The following is a 17022-nucleotide window of genomic DNA, read 5'->3' as shown; positions in this document are numbered from 1 at the left end:
ATACGCCCTCTGAATCTGACCCATTTGGTGGGTCTATGTTTTAAAGTATTCTGCAGACATAGGGAATGAATTAATTCAGTCATCAGATTCAATATAGTGTTTTAATGTTACGTTTCTTTCTTCTTGTAATTTATCCTGTATGTGGAAGGCTTTTTAATCAACCTGACATAAGTTGCATCAGCATGATGCAATGTTATGCAGTGCAATAATAATATTAACTATATACCAGGGATGCAGTAGTGGGTTTCAAATCCCGCTGCTACCAGTTCGCTATTGGGAGCATGCACAGAGCATTTTTGATGATGTCTGGGCGGGTGGATGGAGCCTCCCGCCGCTGCCACTACCGGTTCGCCAGAACCGGGGCAAACCGGGGCAAACCGGTAGCAACCCACCACTGCAGGGATGGGTCTATTAACTTTGAACTGTGTCTGCAGGCTTCTAAGAAGTCAGCCATTGTTGAAAAAAAGAAGATAAGGTTGGGGAAACATTTGATTTAATCCATCCAACCTCCCCCAGAAATTATTGTTGTGGAATCCCAAAGCTGATTTCACACATGACCATTCGGATGTAATTTTCACTCCCATCATCTCTCTCTCTCTCATTAATACAAACAGTGGGGGTGGGATGCATGGGGGGATGTTTAGGGGATAGTTGAAACAAGAAATATTTTTCATGCAAACTTCACTAGACCAACATATTTCAAGGTCCAAAATGAGTATGTCCTCTTTTGCCGTAGTGCTACATTCATGATATTCAAAGCAGTCTCAAAGATGGGTTTCAATGGGATAGAAAGAGGAGGTTAATAGGAAAACTACACCCATTAACATAAATTAATTTATCCTAAGATCTAAGTGCTCGGAGCGGTGAATCTTCTGAGTTAATCAACAGTATAATATATTGCTGGGTTCCATTTCCCGCTCGCAGATCCCTGCAGAACTCTCAAGTGCAGGACCAAGGAAGTATGCAAAATACTACAGGGTCAAGCAACTTGTATCCATGAGTACACGGGGACCTGCGTGGGCACCACAGCCAAGTATTTCCAGACTTTTGATGGTCTCTTTATGGATTTTAAAGACTCTTGCACCTATAGCATTGCACAGTATTGCGGCAGCGACCCAACGCTTGAGCCCTTCAAGATTGAAGAGAAGAACAGCAAGATGGACATTCAGGGTGTTTTCAAGCTCCAGCAAATCCGTATCAAAGTGTATGGTCACAATATTACTATTGACAAGGAAGAAGATGTCCGAATAACGGTAGGAACGGCAGCTGTTTGCATCTGTTTCATTCCTCATTACTTTTTAAAGTTTATTATGTTATAAAATGCAAATAGCAACAAAGATAATCAGGGAATTATTGTTGTTAGTTGCGAAGTCGTGCCCGACCCATCGCGACCCCATGGACAACATTCCTCCAGGCCTTCCTGTCTTCTACCATCCTCTGGAGTCCATTTAAACTCACGCTGACTGCTTCAGGGACTCCCTCCAGCCACCTCCTTCTCTGCCATCCCCTTCTTCTTTTGCCCTCAATCGTTCCCAGCATGAGGCTCTTCTCCAGTGAGTCCTTCCTTCTCATTAGATGGCCAAAGTATTGAGTTTCATTGAAGGAATGGGGAAAGGTAAAGAAGAGGAGACCGGTACAAAGTAAAAAGGAAAGGGGGAAAAATGCAGAGACTTCCAACTTTTTTCAGTGCAGTAGCACTGAAGGGGCTCCTACAAAGATGAGGAGGTCAAACTATTTTCCAAAGCACCAAAAGGCAAGACAAGGAAACAATGGGTGGAAACTAACCAAAGAGAGAAGCAACCTAGAACGAAGGAGACATTTCCTAACGGTGAGAGCAATCAACCAATGGGAGAACTTGCCTTCAGAAGTTGTGGGTGCTCCATCAGTGGAGTGTTGTGTCTTGTCCGCTCTCACCACAGCCGGGGTCTGCTTATCTGCTCCCGAACATGGAGGAATGTATGCCTCCCGGCCCCAGTCCTGGCTCCATGCCCAGACAAGCTGCAGAGGAGGGGCACCTCGGTCCCAGCCCTGGCTCCATGCCCAAGCAGGCTGCAGAGGAGGGAGCATCCCCCAGCCCCAGCCCTGGCTCCATGCCCAGGCAAACGGAGCAGCTAGACCCCTCCCCCTCCTCCACAGCATGTGAGCCTGAGGAAAGTTTACTTCCAACAGCTGCTGATTGGAGTGACCCTCGCAACAAAAGATTGGAAAGGGGGAGGCAACAGAAGGAAGGAGGGCAGGCCTTAATGAGTGCTGAGTCATGGAGCCACACCCCATGGCCTATATAAAGGATCTGCTTTCTGGCAGTCTCTGAGTCAGGCAAAGTCGAACTTATCTTGCTGAAGTCACTTACTGGTCTCCTGCCTGCTCTGAGGACTTTGCTAGGACTTTGGGCAGAGCTGCAGAGGCAAGCCTGATTCGGATTTCCCTGACCCGGCCGTCAGCAGAGGAGTGGGACACGACATGGAGGCTTTCAAAAAGAGGCTGGACAGCCATCTGTCTGGAATGGTATAGGGCAGTGATGGTTCACCTTTTTGGTGCCGAGTGCTCAAAAAACACTTGTGCAAATGCACACAGGTTGCCCGAACCCCCAAAATGCAATGCAAGCGTTCCCCGTGCATGCATGAATGGCCCCGTGCACGTGCCCAGGTCCCCTGCACATGTCCCCCATGCCCCCCTGCACCCTGTTTTGGCTTCCAGGTTGGCGCAGGAGGCTTTCCAGGATCAAAATGGGGTGTGTTAGGCCTCCCCATGCCCCATTTTCGGCCTGGAAAGCCTCCTGCACCAACCAGCATCCCCCCCACATGTGCCCTGCCCCCTTTGCAATGCATGTGCATCCCCCGCATGCTCCCGCGCCCCCTTCCGCGCATGTGCAGCAGAGACCCGAAGACCAGCTGGCCAGTGGGGAGGGGTGTACACATGGGTGGTGGAGCTGGGCTGGGGCGATGGCTGGCATGCCCGCAGAGAGGGCTCTGCATGTCACCTGGGGCACACGTGTCATAGGTTTGCCGTCACGGATATATGGTCTTCTACTCCAGTGGGGGGCTGGACTAGAAGACCTCCGAGGTCCCTTCCAACTCTATCTTTCTATGTTCAATGAATACAAAATACAGTTACAATCTCAACTTTTTGCTTTACGTATTTAGTGAGTGCTAGGCATTTCTGTAACAACAAAATTAATCTTATTGTCAGAACCTACAATCAAAGTTTCATTTTTTTTCCTGTTTTGAGCATAAAGACCGGAAGCAACTTCCAAGCTGAAACAAAACTGGATCAACCCTTTTCTTTAATTAAAGCAGCCAACTCCATCCCTTTTCCCATCCATTGTGGGATGTTTAAATTTATCATTCCATGGTGGGGGGAGGGGTGAAAACATGAAATGCAGTGAGAATTTTTTTAAAAAAAAAGTTTGGCATGACACATTCTAAAAATCTTGTATATAATAAAATGCTTTGATTTTATTTTATTTTCATAATCTGTGATTAATTTTAATGAGATTAAAAGAGCACCCTCCAACCAGATACGTAGAGCCCTTCAGTTGCCTCTAATGAAACCATAGTTAAAATCCTTGCTTTTCAAATTAGGAAGCAAAATCCCAGCCCCATCGATCATGAAGCATGGGCTTTGATGCTCTTTTTAAAGATGAGAAGCAGTGACACATATTGGAGACCTGGTTGGTCAGAAATAACAGAATAATAACAGAATAACAGAGCTGGAAGGGACCTTGGAGGTCTTCTGGTCCAATTCTGGCTCAAGCAAGAAACCTTATATCATTTCAGACAAATGGCTGTCCAATCTCTTCTTTAAAATCTCCAAGTCTGGAGAACTCAGAATTTCTGGAGGCAAGTCATTCCACTGATTAATTGTTCTAACTGTCAGGAAATTTGACCTTAGTTCTAGATTGGTTCTGTCCTTGATTCGTTTCCATCCATTGCTTCTTGTCCTGCCCTCAGGTGCTTTGGAGAATAGCTTGACTCCCTCTTCTTTGTGGCAGCCCCTGAGATATTGAAATGCTGCTATCATGTCTCCCCTAGTCCTTCTTTTCATTAAACTAGACATACCGAGTTCCTGCAACCGTTCTTCATATGTTTTAGCCTCCAGTCCCTTAATCATCTTTATTACTCTTCTCTGCACTCTTTCTAGAGCCTCAACATCTTTTTTATATCGTGGCGACCAAAACTGGATGCAGTATTCCAAGTGTGGCCTTACCAAAGTGGAATTAACACCCTATGTGATCTTGATTCTATCCGTCTATTAATGCCGCATAGGACTGCGTTGTTGTTTTTTGGCAGCTGCAGCACACTGCTGGCTCGTATTCAAGTGATGTTAGGAAATGTTCGTTAGGTCTTGCTTCTTTTCCTTTTCTCTTTCTAGGTCAATGATCTGGAGGTCAACATCCCTACCACGGTGGTAAGTGGCAAAGTCAAAATCAGCCAGAGCAACGGACATCTCACCATTGCAAGCGATTTTGGCCTTCAGGTATCATTTGACAACAACTGGGCTGTAGTGGTGACTCTCCCCAGCAGCTATTATGGAGCCACCTGTGGGCTCTGTGGGAACTTCAACGAGGTAACAACGGATGACATGGTTGATCTTAATGGCACACAAGTTTCCTCCCTCATGGCCTGGGCCAGTAGCTGGAAAGTCGATGACCAAGATCCTCCTTGCTCAGATTCCTGTCGAGGAAACTGCTTGGCTTGTAATGACAGCCAGAAGGAGCTTTATGGCAGTGGGAGATATTGTGGAATTATCAGCCATCTTTCAACTGAACTTTTTGGGGCGTGTCATTCCACTGTGGATCCCACCAGCTACTACAATGATTGCATCAACCGAATGTGTGTAAACCAAAGGGACAATGATGTGCTGTGCCAAGCAGTGGAGGCCTATGCCACGGCCTGCGAAGAACGGGGCATCCTTGTTAACGAATGGAAAAAGGCATCTGGCTGCGATCAAGACCCAACTGACCACAGCGCAAACGAGACAATTGATGAAGGTATCTGTACAAAAGTGAATGTTTTGAAACCATTTCCTTTACATCCAGAGAAACTAGGAGGGGGGGGTCTGTGAACCTCTTGCCCAGTGGTGAAATCCTCCACGGGTTGCCACCAATTCACTCCCCGCGCATGCGTGCTGCGCACCAAATGCATGCTGCATGCCTGCACATGTGCAATGCACACCAAACATATGCTGCACGTGCACATGCGCAGCCTGTGCCAAATGCACACTGTGCACGTATGCGCAGTATATGCCAAACGCATGCTTTGTGCACGCAGCTGCATGGTGCGAACCAAACGCATGCTTCGCATAGAAAAAGGAGCTTTTTGAAGGTAAGAAGAACAGCGAGGGGGAGGGAACAGCTGTGCCGCACAATTTAGACTTGCTAGAAAGCAAGATTTCCTGTTTTCTAGCGAATGTAAATCGTGCGGCACAGCTGATCATCGGAAATACCGGTTCGGATAAACCAGTAGCTTTTATTACTACCGGTTTGCCCAAACCGGTGCAAATCAGTAGCATTTCACCCCTGCTCTTGCCCCACCCAAAATCCAGCTGAGGGCTGTGCTGTCTCTTATCTGACTGTTCCTCTGTCAGTGCTTCTTTGCCCAGGCTCCCAAGCTCTTTCCCATCGAGGGCCACAGAGGATGGACTTTGTAATACTTGAAATGTGGTATTGGTAGTAGACGATTATTGATTGACGTCAATAGAGGCTTAAGGCCTTCGGCAGCCATCTTTACGAATATGAACTACGGTTCATCTGGCAAATTCAATTACTCTCCCTGGGAAAAGGAATACAAGTAGTCCTTGACTTACAATCATGTGTAAGCCAAGGTGGCACAGTGGTTAGAGTGCAGTACTGCAGGCTACTTCTGCTGACTGCCAGCTACCAGCAGTTTGGCAGTTCGATTCTCACCGGCTCAAGGTTGACTCAGTTTCCATCCTTCCGAGGTGGGTAAAATGAGGACCCAGATTGTTGGGGGCAATAGGCTGACTCTGTAAACTGCTTAGAGAGGGCTGGAAAAGCATTGTGAAGCTATATATAAGTCTAAGTGCTGTTGCTATTTGTTTAGTGACTGTTCAAAGTTACAACAGCACTGAATAAAGTCACTTATAACCGTTTTTCACACTTATGACCGCTTATGACCGCCGCAGCATCCTCATGGCCATGTGATCAGAATTTGGATGCTTGGCAACTGGCATGTATTTATGACAGTTGCGCTATTTCATGTGATCATAACCTTCCCAGCCGGCTTCCGACAAGCTAAGTAAGTAGGGGAAGCCACCTTCGCTTAATGACCAAATGATTCGCTCACCAACTGCAGTGGTTCACTTAACAACTGCAGCAAGAAAGATTGTAAAATGGGCAAAACCCACTTAACCACTGTCTTGCTTAGCAACAGAATCTGTTGGCTCAGTTGTGGTCATAAATCAAGGACTAGCTGTATCCCCCTCCCCCTCCTGGGAGAGCTTGCCAGCTGAACTGTAGGTCATATTCATAAAGATGGTTTTAAGGACATGGAGAGCTTCACTTCTGATGTCTCTCTTAGGCTTGTCCCCCGCTTTGAAAATAACATTTGCAGTGCTTCTCTCTGCATCTGGGCCAGGGATGAGGCTGCTGGGGGTTCGCAAGGGTTCGGGAGAGCCTCTAGCTAAGATTCTGTGCAGTTTGGAGAACCCCCAAATCCCACTCCTGGCTGGCCCTGCCCACATCACCCCTCCCCTCCCAGGAGTCCCCACACGACCCATTTTGTATGCAGGTAAGCGCAGGGCGTGCATGGAGGCTCGGGGAAAAACGGGCCTACCGGAAGTTCGGGAAGGCCAGAAACAGGCCCGTTTCCGGCCTCCAGAGGGCCTGTGGAGGCTGGGGAGGCCATTTATGCCCTCCTGGAGTCTCAAGGAAACCCTCCAAAGCCTGGAGAGGGCAAAAACTTCCCAAACTCCCCAAAGCTTCCCAAAAAAAACTTCCCAAAATCCCCAAAGCTTTAACCAAAAACTGTCTACTATTGACCTCACCCCATTCCTAAGAGGTCTGTAAGGGGCGTGCATAAGAGCACCAGCATGCCTACCGTTCCTGTCCTATTGTTTCCTTTCGTTATATCCAATTAATATAGTTATTACATACTCATGCTTATATATATATGCTTATGTATTGTTTAGTTATTTCATGCTTATGCTTATATATATTGTGTGACTAAATAAATAAATAAATAAATAAATAAATAAATATATAAATAAATAAATAAAATGCCCCCCCCCCCCCGCCTTCCATGGCCACACCCACTCAGCAACTGGGCAGACAACCCCTTGCTAAAAAGTTTGAAGCCCACCCCTGATCTGGGGCCAATCTGTGATTTAAATGTATGGTTTATTAATCACGATCCAATGTTGCGTGCTCTTCCGACAGCTCACATCTGCCCTGAGAACAGCCACTACGAAGCCTGTGGAAATGCTTGCCCAGACACCTGCTCCGAGCCTTCAGCCTCCTCTTTCTGTACCCTGAATTGTGTGCCAAATTGCCAGTGTAACAGTGGTTACGTCCTCCACGACAGCCAGTGCGTCCCCACGGAAAGCTGCGGCTGCCTCTACCGTGGCGTCCAGTACGAACTGGGAGAAGAATTCTGGGAAGACGAGAACTGCCTTTCCCGCTGCAAGTGTGATCTCAGCCAGGGGATGGTAAACTGCTGGAAGGCCGGTTGTAAGGCCCATCAAAAATGTACCACAGTCAACGGCGTGCACCAGTGCAAAGGGTCGGCTTACTCCACCTGCATTGGAACTGGAGACCCTCACTATACCACCTTTGATGGGCGGAAGTACGACTTCCAAGGTAGCTGCGTTTATCAGATGGCTGGGATCTGCTCCAAGGACAGCAGTCTTGTCCCGTTTTCAGTCATAGTACAAAACAACAACCGAGGCAATAAGGCCGTGTCCTTTACCAAAGTCGTGACTTTGGAAGTCTACAATATGACCCTCAGCCTGAGCCAAGAGCATCCACGCAAAATCCAGGTAAAAAAATACTGAAGGATGGGGAAGCTGAAAGAAAGGGAAGTTATATGGTTTATTAGGGGTAGAGTGTTGTATGAGTCAGCTATGAATGTCTGAGACTGCAACTTGATTGCTGCACTAGGACAGAGGTTGGTTAATGTTTAAAATAAAGCCTTCCCTTCCCTCCTTTGCCCTCCTCTCCTCTCCCCTCCTTGCCTTCTCCTTCCTTCCTTCCTTCCTTCCTTCCTTCCTTCCTTCCTTCCTTCCTTCCTTCCTTCCTTCCTTCCTTCCTTCCTTCCTTCCTTCCAGTGGTGGGATTCAAGTAATTTAACAACCGGTTCTCTGCCTTAATGATTTCCAAAAACCAGTTTGCCAAACTGCTCAGAAAGTTAACAACCGGTTCTCCTGAAATGGTGCGAACTGGCTGAATCCCACCACTGCTTCCTTCCCTCTCTCTTTCCTTCCCTCCCTCCCTTTTTCCTTCCTTCCTTCCTTCCTTCCTTCCTTCCTTCCTTCCTTCCTTCCTTCCTTCCTTTCTTCCTTCCTTCCTTCCTTCCTTCCTTCCTCCTTCCCTCCCTCATCTTCCTTCCTTCCTTCCACCTCCCACCTCTCCTTCCTTTTTCCTTCTCCTCCTCCTTCCTCCCTGTTTTCCTTCTCCTCTCCTCCCTCCCTTCCGCCTTCCCTCTCTCCTTCCTTCCCTCTTCTTCCTTCCTTCTACCCTCCCTCCTTCCCACCTCTCCTTTCCTTTTTTTTCCTTCTCTCCTCCCTCCCTCAGCAGATATTGTCTTCTTTTCAAAATCTTTTCCTTCATTTATTACAACCAGCTCTTTAATTCATCCTAATCTCCTTGAACTTGCCCTTCATTGTTTTTCACTTCTTCCTTCGTAGCACAACCACTATAATACTTCGTCTTTGCTATGTGGAGCTACATCTCTCCAATGGCCACATCAGCCAAAATGTCAATTGCAGTGACATTTTAAAAAAAATATCCTGAGAGTTCATTATTTTGGTCCTGAAAACTCCCTATAACTAACTGGGAACTGTTTCTAATAAAGGGGGCAGGAAACGTTCAGCTCTGCCATCATCACATCATCTTAAGAAATACCATAAACAGCTCCCTACCTCCACCATGCTCTACAGCACCCCCAAATAATTTATAAAGCATAACTTGTAAAAAAAAAAAAAAAGGTTACCTAAACTTACTTAGATCATTTGACGACTGTCTCCAGGAGAGCTTTTTATCAGGTTCGCCTGATCCGCCAGTTGCGTCCCTTCCTGGACTGGGATGCCCTATGCACGGTCACTCATGCTCTCGTTACCTCTCGTCTGGACTACTGCAATGCTCTCTACATGGGGCTCCCCTTGAAGAGCACCCGGAGACTTCAGCTAGTCCAGAATGCGGCTGCACGGGTTATTGAGGGAGCAGTTCGAAGCTCCCACGTAACACCTATCCTGCGCAGACTGCACTGGCTACCTGTTGTTTTCCGGGTGTGCTTCAAGGTATTGGTTACCACCTTTAAAGCGCTCCATGGCTTAGGACCGGGCTACTTACAGGACCGTCTACTGCCGGCCTCTATCTCCCAGCGTCCGGTGCATTCCCACAGAGAGGGACTCCTCAGGGTGCCGTCAGCAAAACAATGTCGACTGGTAGCCCCCAGGGGGAGGGCCTTCTCTGTGGGGGCTCCTACCCTGTGGAACGAGCTTCCCCTTGGGCTTCGACAACTACCTGACCTTAGGACCTTTCGCCGCGAACTTAAAACCTATTTATTTCGTATGGCTGGACTGGCCTGATTTTAAATTCTAAATTTTAAATTTTAATTGAATTTTGATGGGTTTTAAATTTCTGTAATTTTATGGGGTGTAATGTTATTTTAAATTTTCTGGCAAATTTGAATCAGTTTTTTAAGGGTTGTTTTAATTATGGTGTATGTTTTTGTTTGTATTTTATTTGCCTGTTCACCGCCCTGAGTCCTTCGGGAGAAGGGCGGTATACAAATTAAAACATCATCATCATCATCATCATCATCATCATCATCATCATCATCATCATCATCATCATCATCATCATCATTATTATTATTATTATTATTATTATTATTATTATTATTATTATTATTATTATTAACAAAATCCCTGTATCCCAGGTTAATGGAGTCTTGTTGGACCTTCCCTTCTCCTATAAAAATAAATTGAAGGGCTACACCAGTGGAGTCCATGGCTTCATCAAGACAGACTTTGATCTGCGGGTCAGCTTTGACTGGAACAGCTATGCCAGGGTCATCATTCCAAAAACCTATGCCAGCGCACTCTGTGGTCTCTGTGGTAATGCCAATCAAGATCCAAGTGATGACCTTCTCATGAAAGATGGAACACAAGCAGAGGATGAAGTCCAGTTTGCAAACAGCTGGAAGGTGAGGGAAGTCCCGGGGTGCTCCACAGGATGTACGACTAACTGTCCAGTCTGTAATGAGGAGCAGAAGCAAATCTACAAGGGTGACCAATTCTGTGTCATCCTGATAAAAAAGAATGGACCGTTCAGGCAATGCCATAAAATGATTGATCCAACGTCCCACTTTGACGATTGTGTCTTTGATACCTGTGTGTACAAGGGCCATCGTGATACCCTCTGCAGTGCCATCAGTGCCTACGGAACAGCCTGCCAAGCTATGGGCATCCAAGTTAAGCCGTGGAGATCAGCTTCTTTCTGCAGTAAGTGCAGGGGTGGCCTTCAAAAATGTTAGCAAAGGGTTCTCTGCCTGGTTGCTGGGTGGGCGTGGCCTAGTCGGCTTCCTGCACCATGGTGGGAAGGGCGTTTTTGCCGTTCCCGGGTTCCGGTGGCTTATCTCAAACCTCCAGGAGGGTGAAAACTCTGGAGGCCAGAAATGGGCCCGTTTCCAGTCTTCCTGAACTTCTGCAGAACTTTCTGCAGTTCTAATTATCCTCTGAAGTCTACATCAGTCTTGTTGGGTGGCAGAACCAAACCAGACAGCTATAGAACTACAGATGGCAGAGTCAGTAATTCCTCTGTAGACGGTGGTGAACTTATCCAACACAACTTTCTCCTTGTATTTTTCCTCACAACAAAACCCTGTGAGGTGAATTGAGCTGAGAGAGAGATGACTCACTCAAGTTCACCCAGCTGGCTTTCATGCCTAAGGCAGGACTGGAACTCAACAGTCTCCTGGTTTCCAGTCTGGTGCCCTAACAACTGGGAGACCATGAGTTCTAGTTTTGTTAGAAGAAAGAGTGAGTTCTACCCCTGTTAGAAGGAAGGTCTAGTGTTTTTCTTTCCCGTTCTTTCTTTCCAGACCTTCCCTGTCCACGTAATTCCCACTACGAACCCTGTGGAAATGGCTGCCCTGCCACTTGTCAGAGTCTCTCAGCTCCAGAAACCTGTAAAGCTCCCTGTGTAGAAGGATGTTTTTGTGACTCTGGATTCATTCTGAGTGGCGATCAATGTATTTCCCTTGCTGAGTGTGGCTGTACGCACCAGGGCAGATACTACAAGAAGGGAGAGGAGTTCTACCCTACCACCTCTTGCCAGGAGAAGTGTCATTGTACGGACAATGGAGCGATTGAATGCCACCAGTTCTCTTGCGGTGCTTATGAGGTGTGCAGGATGGAAAATGGGATCCAAGGTTGTCATCCTCTGGGGTATGGAACGACCACAGCTACCGGTGACCCTCATCACATTTCCTTTGATGGGCGTAGTTTTGATTTCCATGGCTCTTGCACTTACATCCTAACCAAAGTATGTAGCAAGGATCCCCAATTAGTGCAATTCTCAGTGTTGGTGGAGAATGAGAAGCTTGAACGTTGGCGTGCATCTACAAGAAAAATTATAATATCAGTGCAAGGATATTCCGTTGTCCTTGAAAGGGGAATAAAGTGGAAGACCATGGTATGTGCCTAATATATATATATATATATATATTTATTAGCGTGAGTGAATAACAGATGCTGATGTTGCCCACAAATGTAAATATTTCACGTGTGTGGCCTAGCTTTTTGCTTATGCCTGCAACTAAGCATGTGTGAAGAGTGGCTCAGTGACTAAGACGTTGAGTTTGTCAATCGAAAGATCGGCAGTTCAGCGGTTCAAATCCCTAGTGCTGCATAACGGGGAGAGCTCCCATTACTGGTCCCAGTTTCTGCCAACCTAGCAGTTCGAAAGCACATAAAAATGCAAGTAGAAAAATAGGGACCACCTTTGGTGGAAAGGCAATAGCATTCCGTGTGCCTTTAGCATTTAGTCATGCCGGCCACATGACCACAGAGACGTCTTTAGACAGCGCTGGCTCTTTGGCTTTGAAACGGAGATGAGCACCACCCCATAGAGTCGGGAATGACTAGCACATATGTGCAAGGGGAACCTTTACCTTAAGCATGTGTGACTAGTAGTAACATCCTTCATCTAAACCAGGAATGTCCAACCTTGGTTACTTTAAGACTTGTGGACTTCAACTCCCAGAATTCCCTGGCTAGCCATGCTGGCAGGGGAATTCTGGGAGTTGAAGTCCATAGAACTTAAAGTTGCCAAGGCTGGACAGTTCTCATCTAAACTATATCCTGTGTCTTTATACAGGTGGATGGAGAGTATTATACATTGCCAATGAGCACCGTTGATGGAAAACTGTGGATCACACAAGAAGGGAACAACATCATTGTCCAGTCACCTTTTATTCTCCAAGTCCTCTATGATGCTTCCTCACATGTACATGTCTCAGTTTCCACCACATATTATGGGCACCTGTGTGGCTTGGCTGGCAACTTCAATAGTGACCAGAGTGATGATTTTATGCTGTCTAACGGCGACATAACTCAAAGCATGGATGAGTTCGGTGCTTCCTGGAAGGTTCCTGGGAACGGTGGTCAATGCTCTGATGGTTGTGGGGAGAACTGCCCCACCTGCCACGCTACCCAGACTGCACCCTATGAAACCGAAAGTTCTTGTGGAATGATCCGATCCAAGACTGGTCCCTTTAAAGGCTGCCACCCATTCGTTAGTCCCGTTGACTACTTCAGATTTTGTCTCCATGACATGTGTTTGGCCAATGGAGCAGGAGATACCTTGTGTCAAAGTCTTCAAGCCTACACGGTTGCATGCCAGCTAGCTGGAGCCAACGTTGGACCTTGGAGATCAACCTCCTTCTGTTGTAAGTTTGAGATAGTTAATGATCACTTCTTTGGGGCTGTTGTTTGTTGCTATATTTCCAAGGTGATGTCTTTATTGAAGCTCATATTAAAGAGACACCAGAAATGCTGTATCTTAGGCCTGTGCAAAGCAGGTACTCTGAGGCAACCTTTTGGACCTCAGGGACTACTAAATTCATAATTTTAAATCCTGTGGACCACTAATATGATCTGCCTAATGACCGGCTGGATGGGCTTGGCCAACTCAATGGCCAACTCGATGACACATTGAGGGGTGCCTCGCCGGCCTCTACTCACCCCTCCCCTGCCAGCCACTCCTCACCTCCCCGCTCCTTAGGGGCCCCAGCAGGAAGTAGTTGTTGGAGCTAAACAGCCACCATGAGAAAAGAGTTGGCAAAACAGCTCAATTCAGATTGGATCTGACCGAGAAGGAGGCTCAGTAGAAGCACCTCACTGAGGACTACAAGCATAGGCTTTCCAAGCAGAGGGAAGACCTGCAGGAATGGAAGGCTCAGCAGGCTGAGATGGTCAGCCAATTCCAGGCCATGATGCAGTTCCACTGGAACAAGGCCCTCTGGCTCCTTGCCACCAGCAGAACTTCCCTCCAGCCTTTGCCCAAATCCCTGGTGCACCAGGAGGCTGAAGCAGACCCCAAGTCGGAATTTCTGCCCCCCCTCCAACTCACACAAAAAGTCCCCAAATGGGGAGACTCTCTGCAGTAACACAAACGTTCATTGCACGTATGGGGCACAAGGGCCATAATTTGAGGACCCCTGATTTAATGCAATATTAAAACATGCAAATAATTTTTCTGCGGACCACCAAAATTTTCTTGTGGACCATCAGTGGTCCATGGACCGCCAGTTGGTGACCGCTGCTCTAAATGAATATGGTTTGTTTCCATCTTGCTCTTTCCAGCTCTTTCCTGCCCAGCTCACAGTCATTACGAGTTGTGTACTCGATCCTGTGAGTTCACATGTGCTGCTCTATCTGCTCCAACTCACTGCACAGGAGAATGTTTTGAAGGCTGCCAGTGTGACAATGGCTACGCCTTTGATGGGGAGGAATGTGTCCCTCTGGATAAGTGCGGATGTGTTTATGAAGGGCGTTACATCAAGGTAGGTGTGGTTCATGAAATAAGTTCTTCAGTGACTCAACCAGGAAGCTTTCTTTGTGACGGAGCTTGGGAAAAATTGCTCCAAAGTTATGGTGTTTGTCGCTGCCAGGGTTCAGAAATTGTAAACGTGTTGATTTATCTCACTGACAATATTTGGGCAATTATAGTTAATCCTTGTTTTGTGACATTCAAAGCAGGGGTGGGTTCCACTTACCTTAAGTACCGGTTCACCATGGGAGCGCGCGCATGCACAGATTGTCAGTGATGATGTCAGGCAGGTGGGCGGGTGGAGCCTCCTGATGCTATTACTACCGGTTCGCAACGGGAGCACGCGCATGCACAGATTGTCAGTGATGATGTCGGGCGGGTGGGTGGAGCCTCCTGATGCTATTACTACCGGTTCGCAATGGGAGTGCGCGCATGCACAGATTGTTAGTGATGATGTCGGGCGGGTGGGCGGAGCCTCCTGATGCTATTACTACCGGTTCGCAACGGGAGCACGCACATGCACAGATTGTCAGTGATGATGTCGGGCGGGTGGGCGGAGCCTCCTGATGCTATTATTACCGGTTCACCATGGGAGCGCGCGCATGCACAGATTGTCAGTGATGATGTCAGGCAGGTGGGCGGAGCCTCCTGATGCTATTTATTTTATTTATTATTTTATTTATTAATTCAATTTATATACCGCCTTTGATGGGGAGGAATGTGTCCCTCTGGATAAGTGCGGATGTGTTTATGAAGGGCGTTACATCAAGGTAGGTGTGGTTCATGAAATAAGTTCTTCGTGACTCAACCAGGAAGCTTTCTTTGTGACGGAGCTTGGGAAAAATTGCTCCAAAGTTATGGTGTTTGTCGCTGCCAGGGTTCAGAAATTGTAAACATGTTGATTTATCTCACTGACAATATTTGAGCAATTATAGTTAATCCTTGTTTTGTGACATTCAAAGCAGGGGTGGGTTCCACTTACCTTAAGTACTGGTTCGCCACGGGAGCGCGCGCATGCACAGATTGTCAGTGATGATGTCGGGCGGGTGGGCGGAGCCTCCTGATGCTATTATTACCGGTTCACAAGAACCGGACCGAACCGGGAGCAACCCACCACTGATTCAAAGTCACAATGGAGATGTCCAGAGCTACTTATGACCCATTTTTGAAGTTCCAATGGCCACCCCTTCTGTGGTCACAGGATTGCATTTTGAATGCTTGGCCAAATGGTTTGCATTTATGGCCATTTCTGACATACCACAATCACATAACCACCATTTTTGATATCTATCTATCTATCTATCTATCTATCTATCTATCTATCTATCTATCTATCTATCTATCTATCTATCTATCTATCTATCTATCTATCTATCTATCATCTATCTATCTATCTATCTATCTATCTATCTATCTATCATCTATCTATCTATCATCTATCTATCTATCTATCTATCATCTATCTATCTATCTATCATCTATCTATCTATCTATCTATCTATCTATCTATCTATCTATCATCTATCTATCATCTATCTATCTATCTATCTATCTATCTATCTATCTATCTATCTATCATCTATCTATCTATCTATCTATCTATCTATCTATCTATCTATCTATCTATCATCTATCTATCTATCTATCTATCTATCTATCTATCTATCTATCTATCTATCTATCTATCTATCTATCTTTGTCAGTTTTCAGCATTTACTTCCGGTTTCTGGGGGAGAAAAAAGCCCATTGGAGGAAAATGGATGCTTTAACTTAACGGCCGTGTTTTTTGCTTAGCGACCACCACAAAAAAAGTAATAAAATCAGGTGTCCTCACATGGTGACCTGCTTGACAATTTCCATGACTTTCGGCTAATTTTGGGCTCAATTACAGGCAGTCCTCAACTTTCCACAGTTCATTTAGTGACAGTTCAAAGTTACAATAGCACTGAAAAATATGACCTATAACCGATTTTTCACAGTTAGAACCTTTGCAGCATCCCCATGATCATGTTCATCAAATTCAGATGCTTGGCAACTGGTTCATATTTATGACCGTTGCTGTGTCCCAAGGTCACAGCAACGATCCCCTTTTGCAACCTTCTGACAAGCAAAGTCAATGGAGAAATCAGATTCGTTTAAACAACCGGGTTACTAACTTATCAGTTGCATTGATTCATTTAACAACTAAGGCAAGAAAGGTTGTAAAATGGGGCAAAACTCACTTAAAATATTTCTCACGCAACCGAAATTGTGGGCTCAATTGTGGTCATAAGTCGAGGACTACCTGCATGAGCTTTTGGTATAACACTGTCAAACTATTTACTAAATCTGCACTACTATTAATCTTCTCATTCTTCCCATCACCCATCACCAATCTCCTTCCACTTATGACTAACTTTGTTGCTTGTATCCTTACGATTTATACTATTGATTTTTTCCTGATTGCTTTTTTTTTAATTTACATTTATATCCCGCCCTTGTCCGAAGACTCAGGGCGGCTTACACTATGTTAGCAATAGTCTTCATTCTATTTGTATATTTATATACAAAGTCAACTTATTGCCCCCAACAATCTGGGTCCTCATTTTACCTACCTTATAAAGGATGGAAGGCTGAGTCAACCTTGGGCCTGGTGGGACTCGAACCTGCAGTAATTGTAGGCAGCTGCTGTTAATAACAGACTGCATTAGCAGTCTGAGCCACAGAGGCCCCTTAATTGTAGCCTATGACTATCATTAAGTGTTGTATCATTAAGTGTTAAATTTGTACCCTATGACTATCATTAAGTG

At 46.1% G+C, this 17022-nt stretch overlaps 1 protein-coding gene across 7 annotated transcripts in view; it reads left to right on the top strand.

The window, feature by feature from the left end:
* The window catches only part of LOC131204824 (IgGFc-binding protein-like), a 44598-nt gene that overhangs the window by 12684 nt on the left and 14892 nt on the right, over window positions 1-17022 (top strand). For all 7 annotated transcript variants that reach the window (XM_058196436.1, XM_058196433.1, XM_058196431.1 and 4 more), the window contains 7 exons: window positions 925-1253; window positions 4372-4990; window positions 7397-7995; window positions 10119-10683; window positions 11283-11875; window positions 12560-13130; window positions 14047-14246. In XM_058196436.1, coding sequence (XP_058052419.1) covers window positions 925-1253; window positions 4372-4990; window positions 7397-7995; window positions 10119-10683; window positions 11283-11875; window positions 12560-13130; window positions 14047-14246 — 3476 coding nt within the window. The remainder of the gene's footprint in view (window positions 1-924; window positions 1254-4371; window positions 4991-7396; window positions 7996-10118; window positions 10684-11282; window positions 11876-12559; window positions 13131-14046; window positions 14247-17022) is intronic.

The sequence above is a fragment of the Ahaetulla prasina genome, chromosome 10 (genome assembly GCF_028640845.1).
Source record: "Ahaetulla prasina isolate Xishuangbanna chromosome 10, ASM2864084v1, whole genome shotgun sequence".
Lineage (NCBI taxonomy): Eukaryota > Metazoa > Chordata > Lepidosauria > Squamata > Colubridae > Ahaetulla > Ahaetulla prasina.
This window is presented reverse-complemented; position numbering and strand designations above follow the sequence as displayed.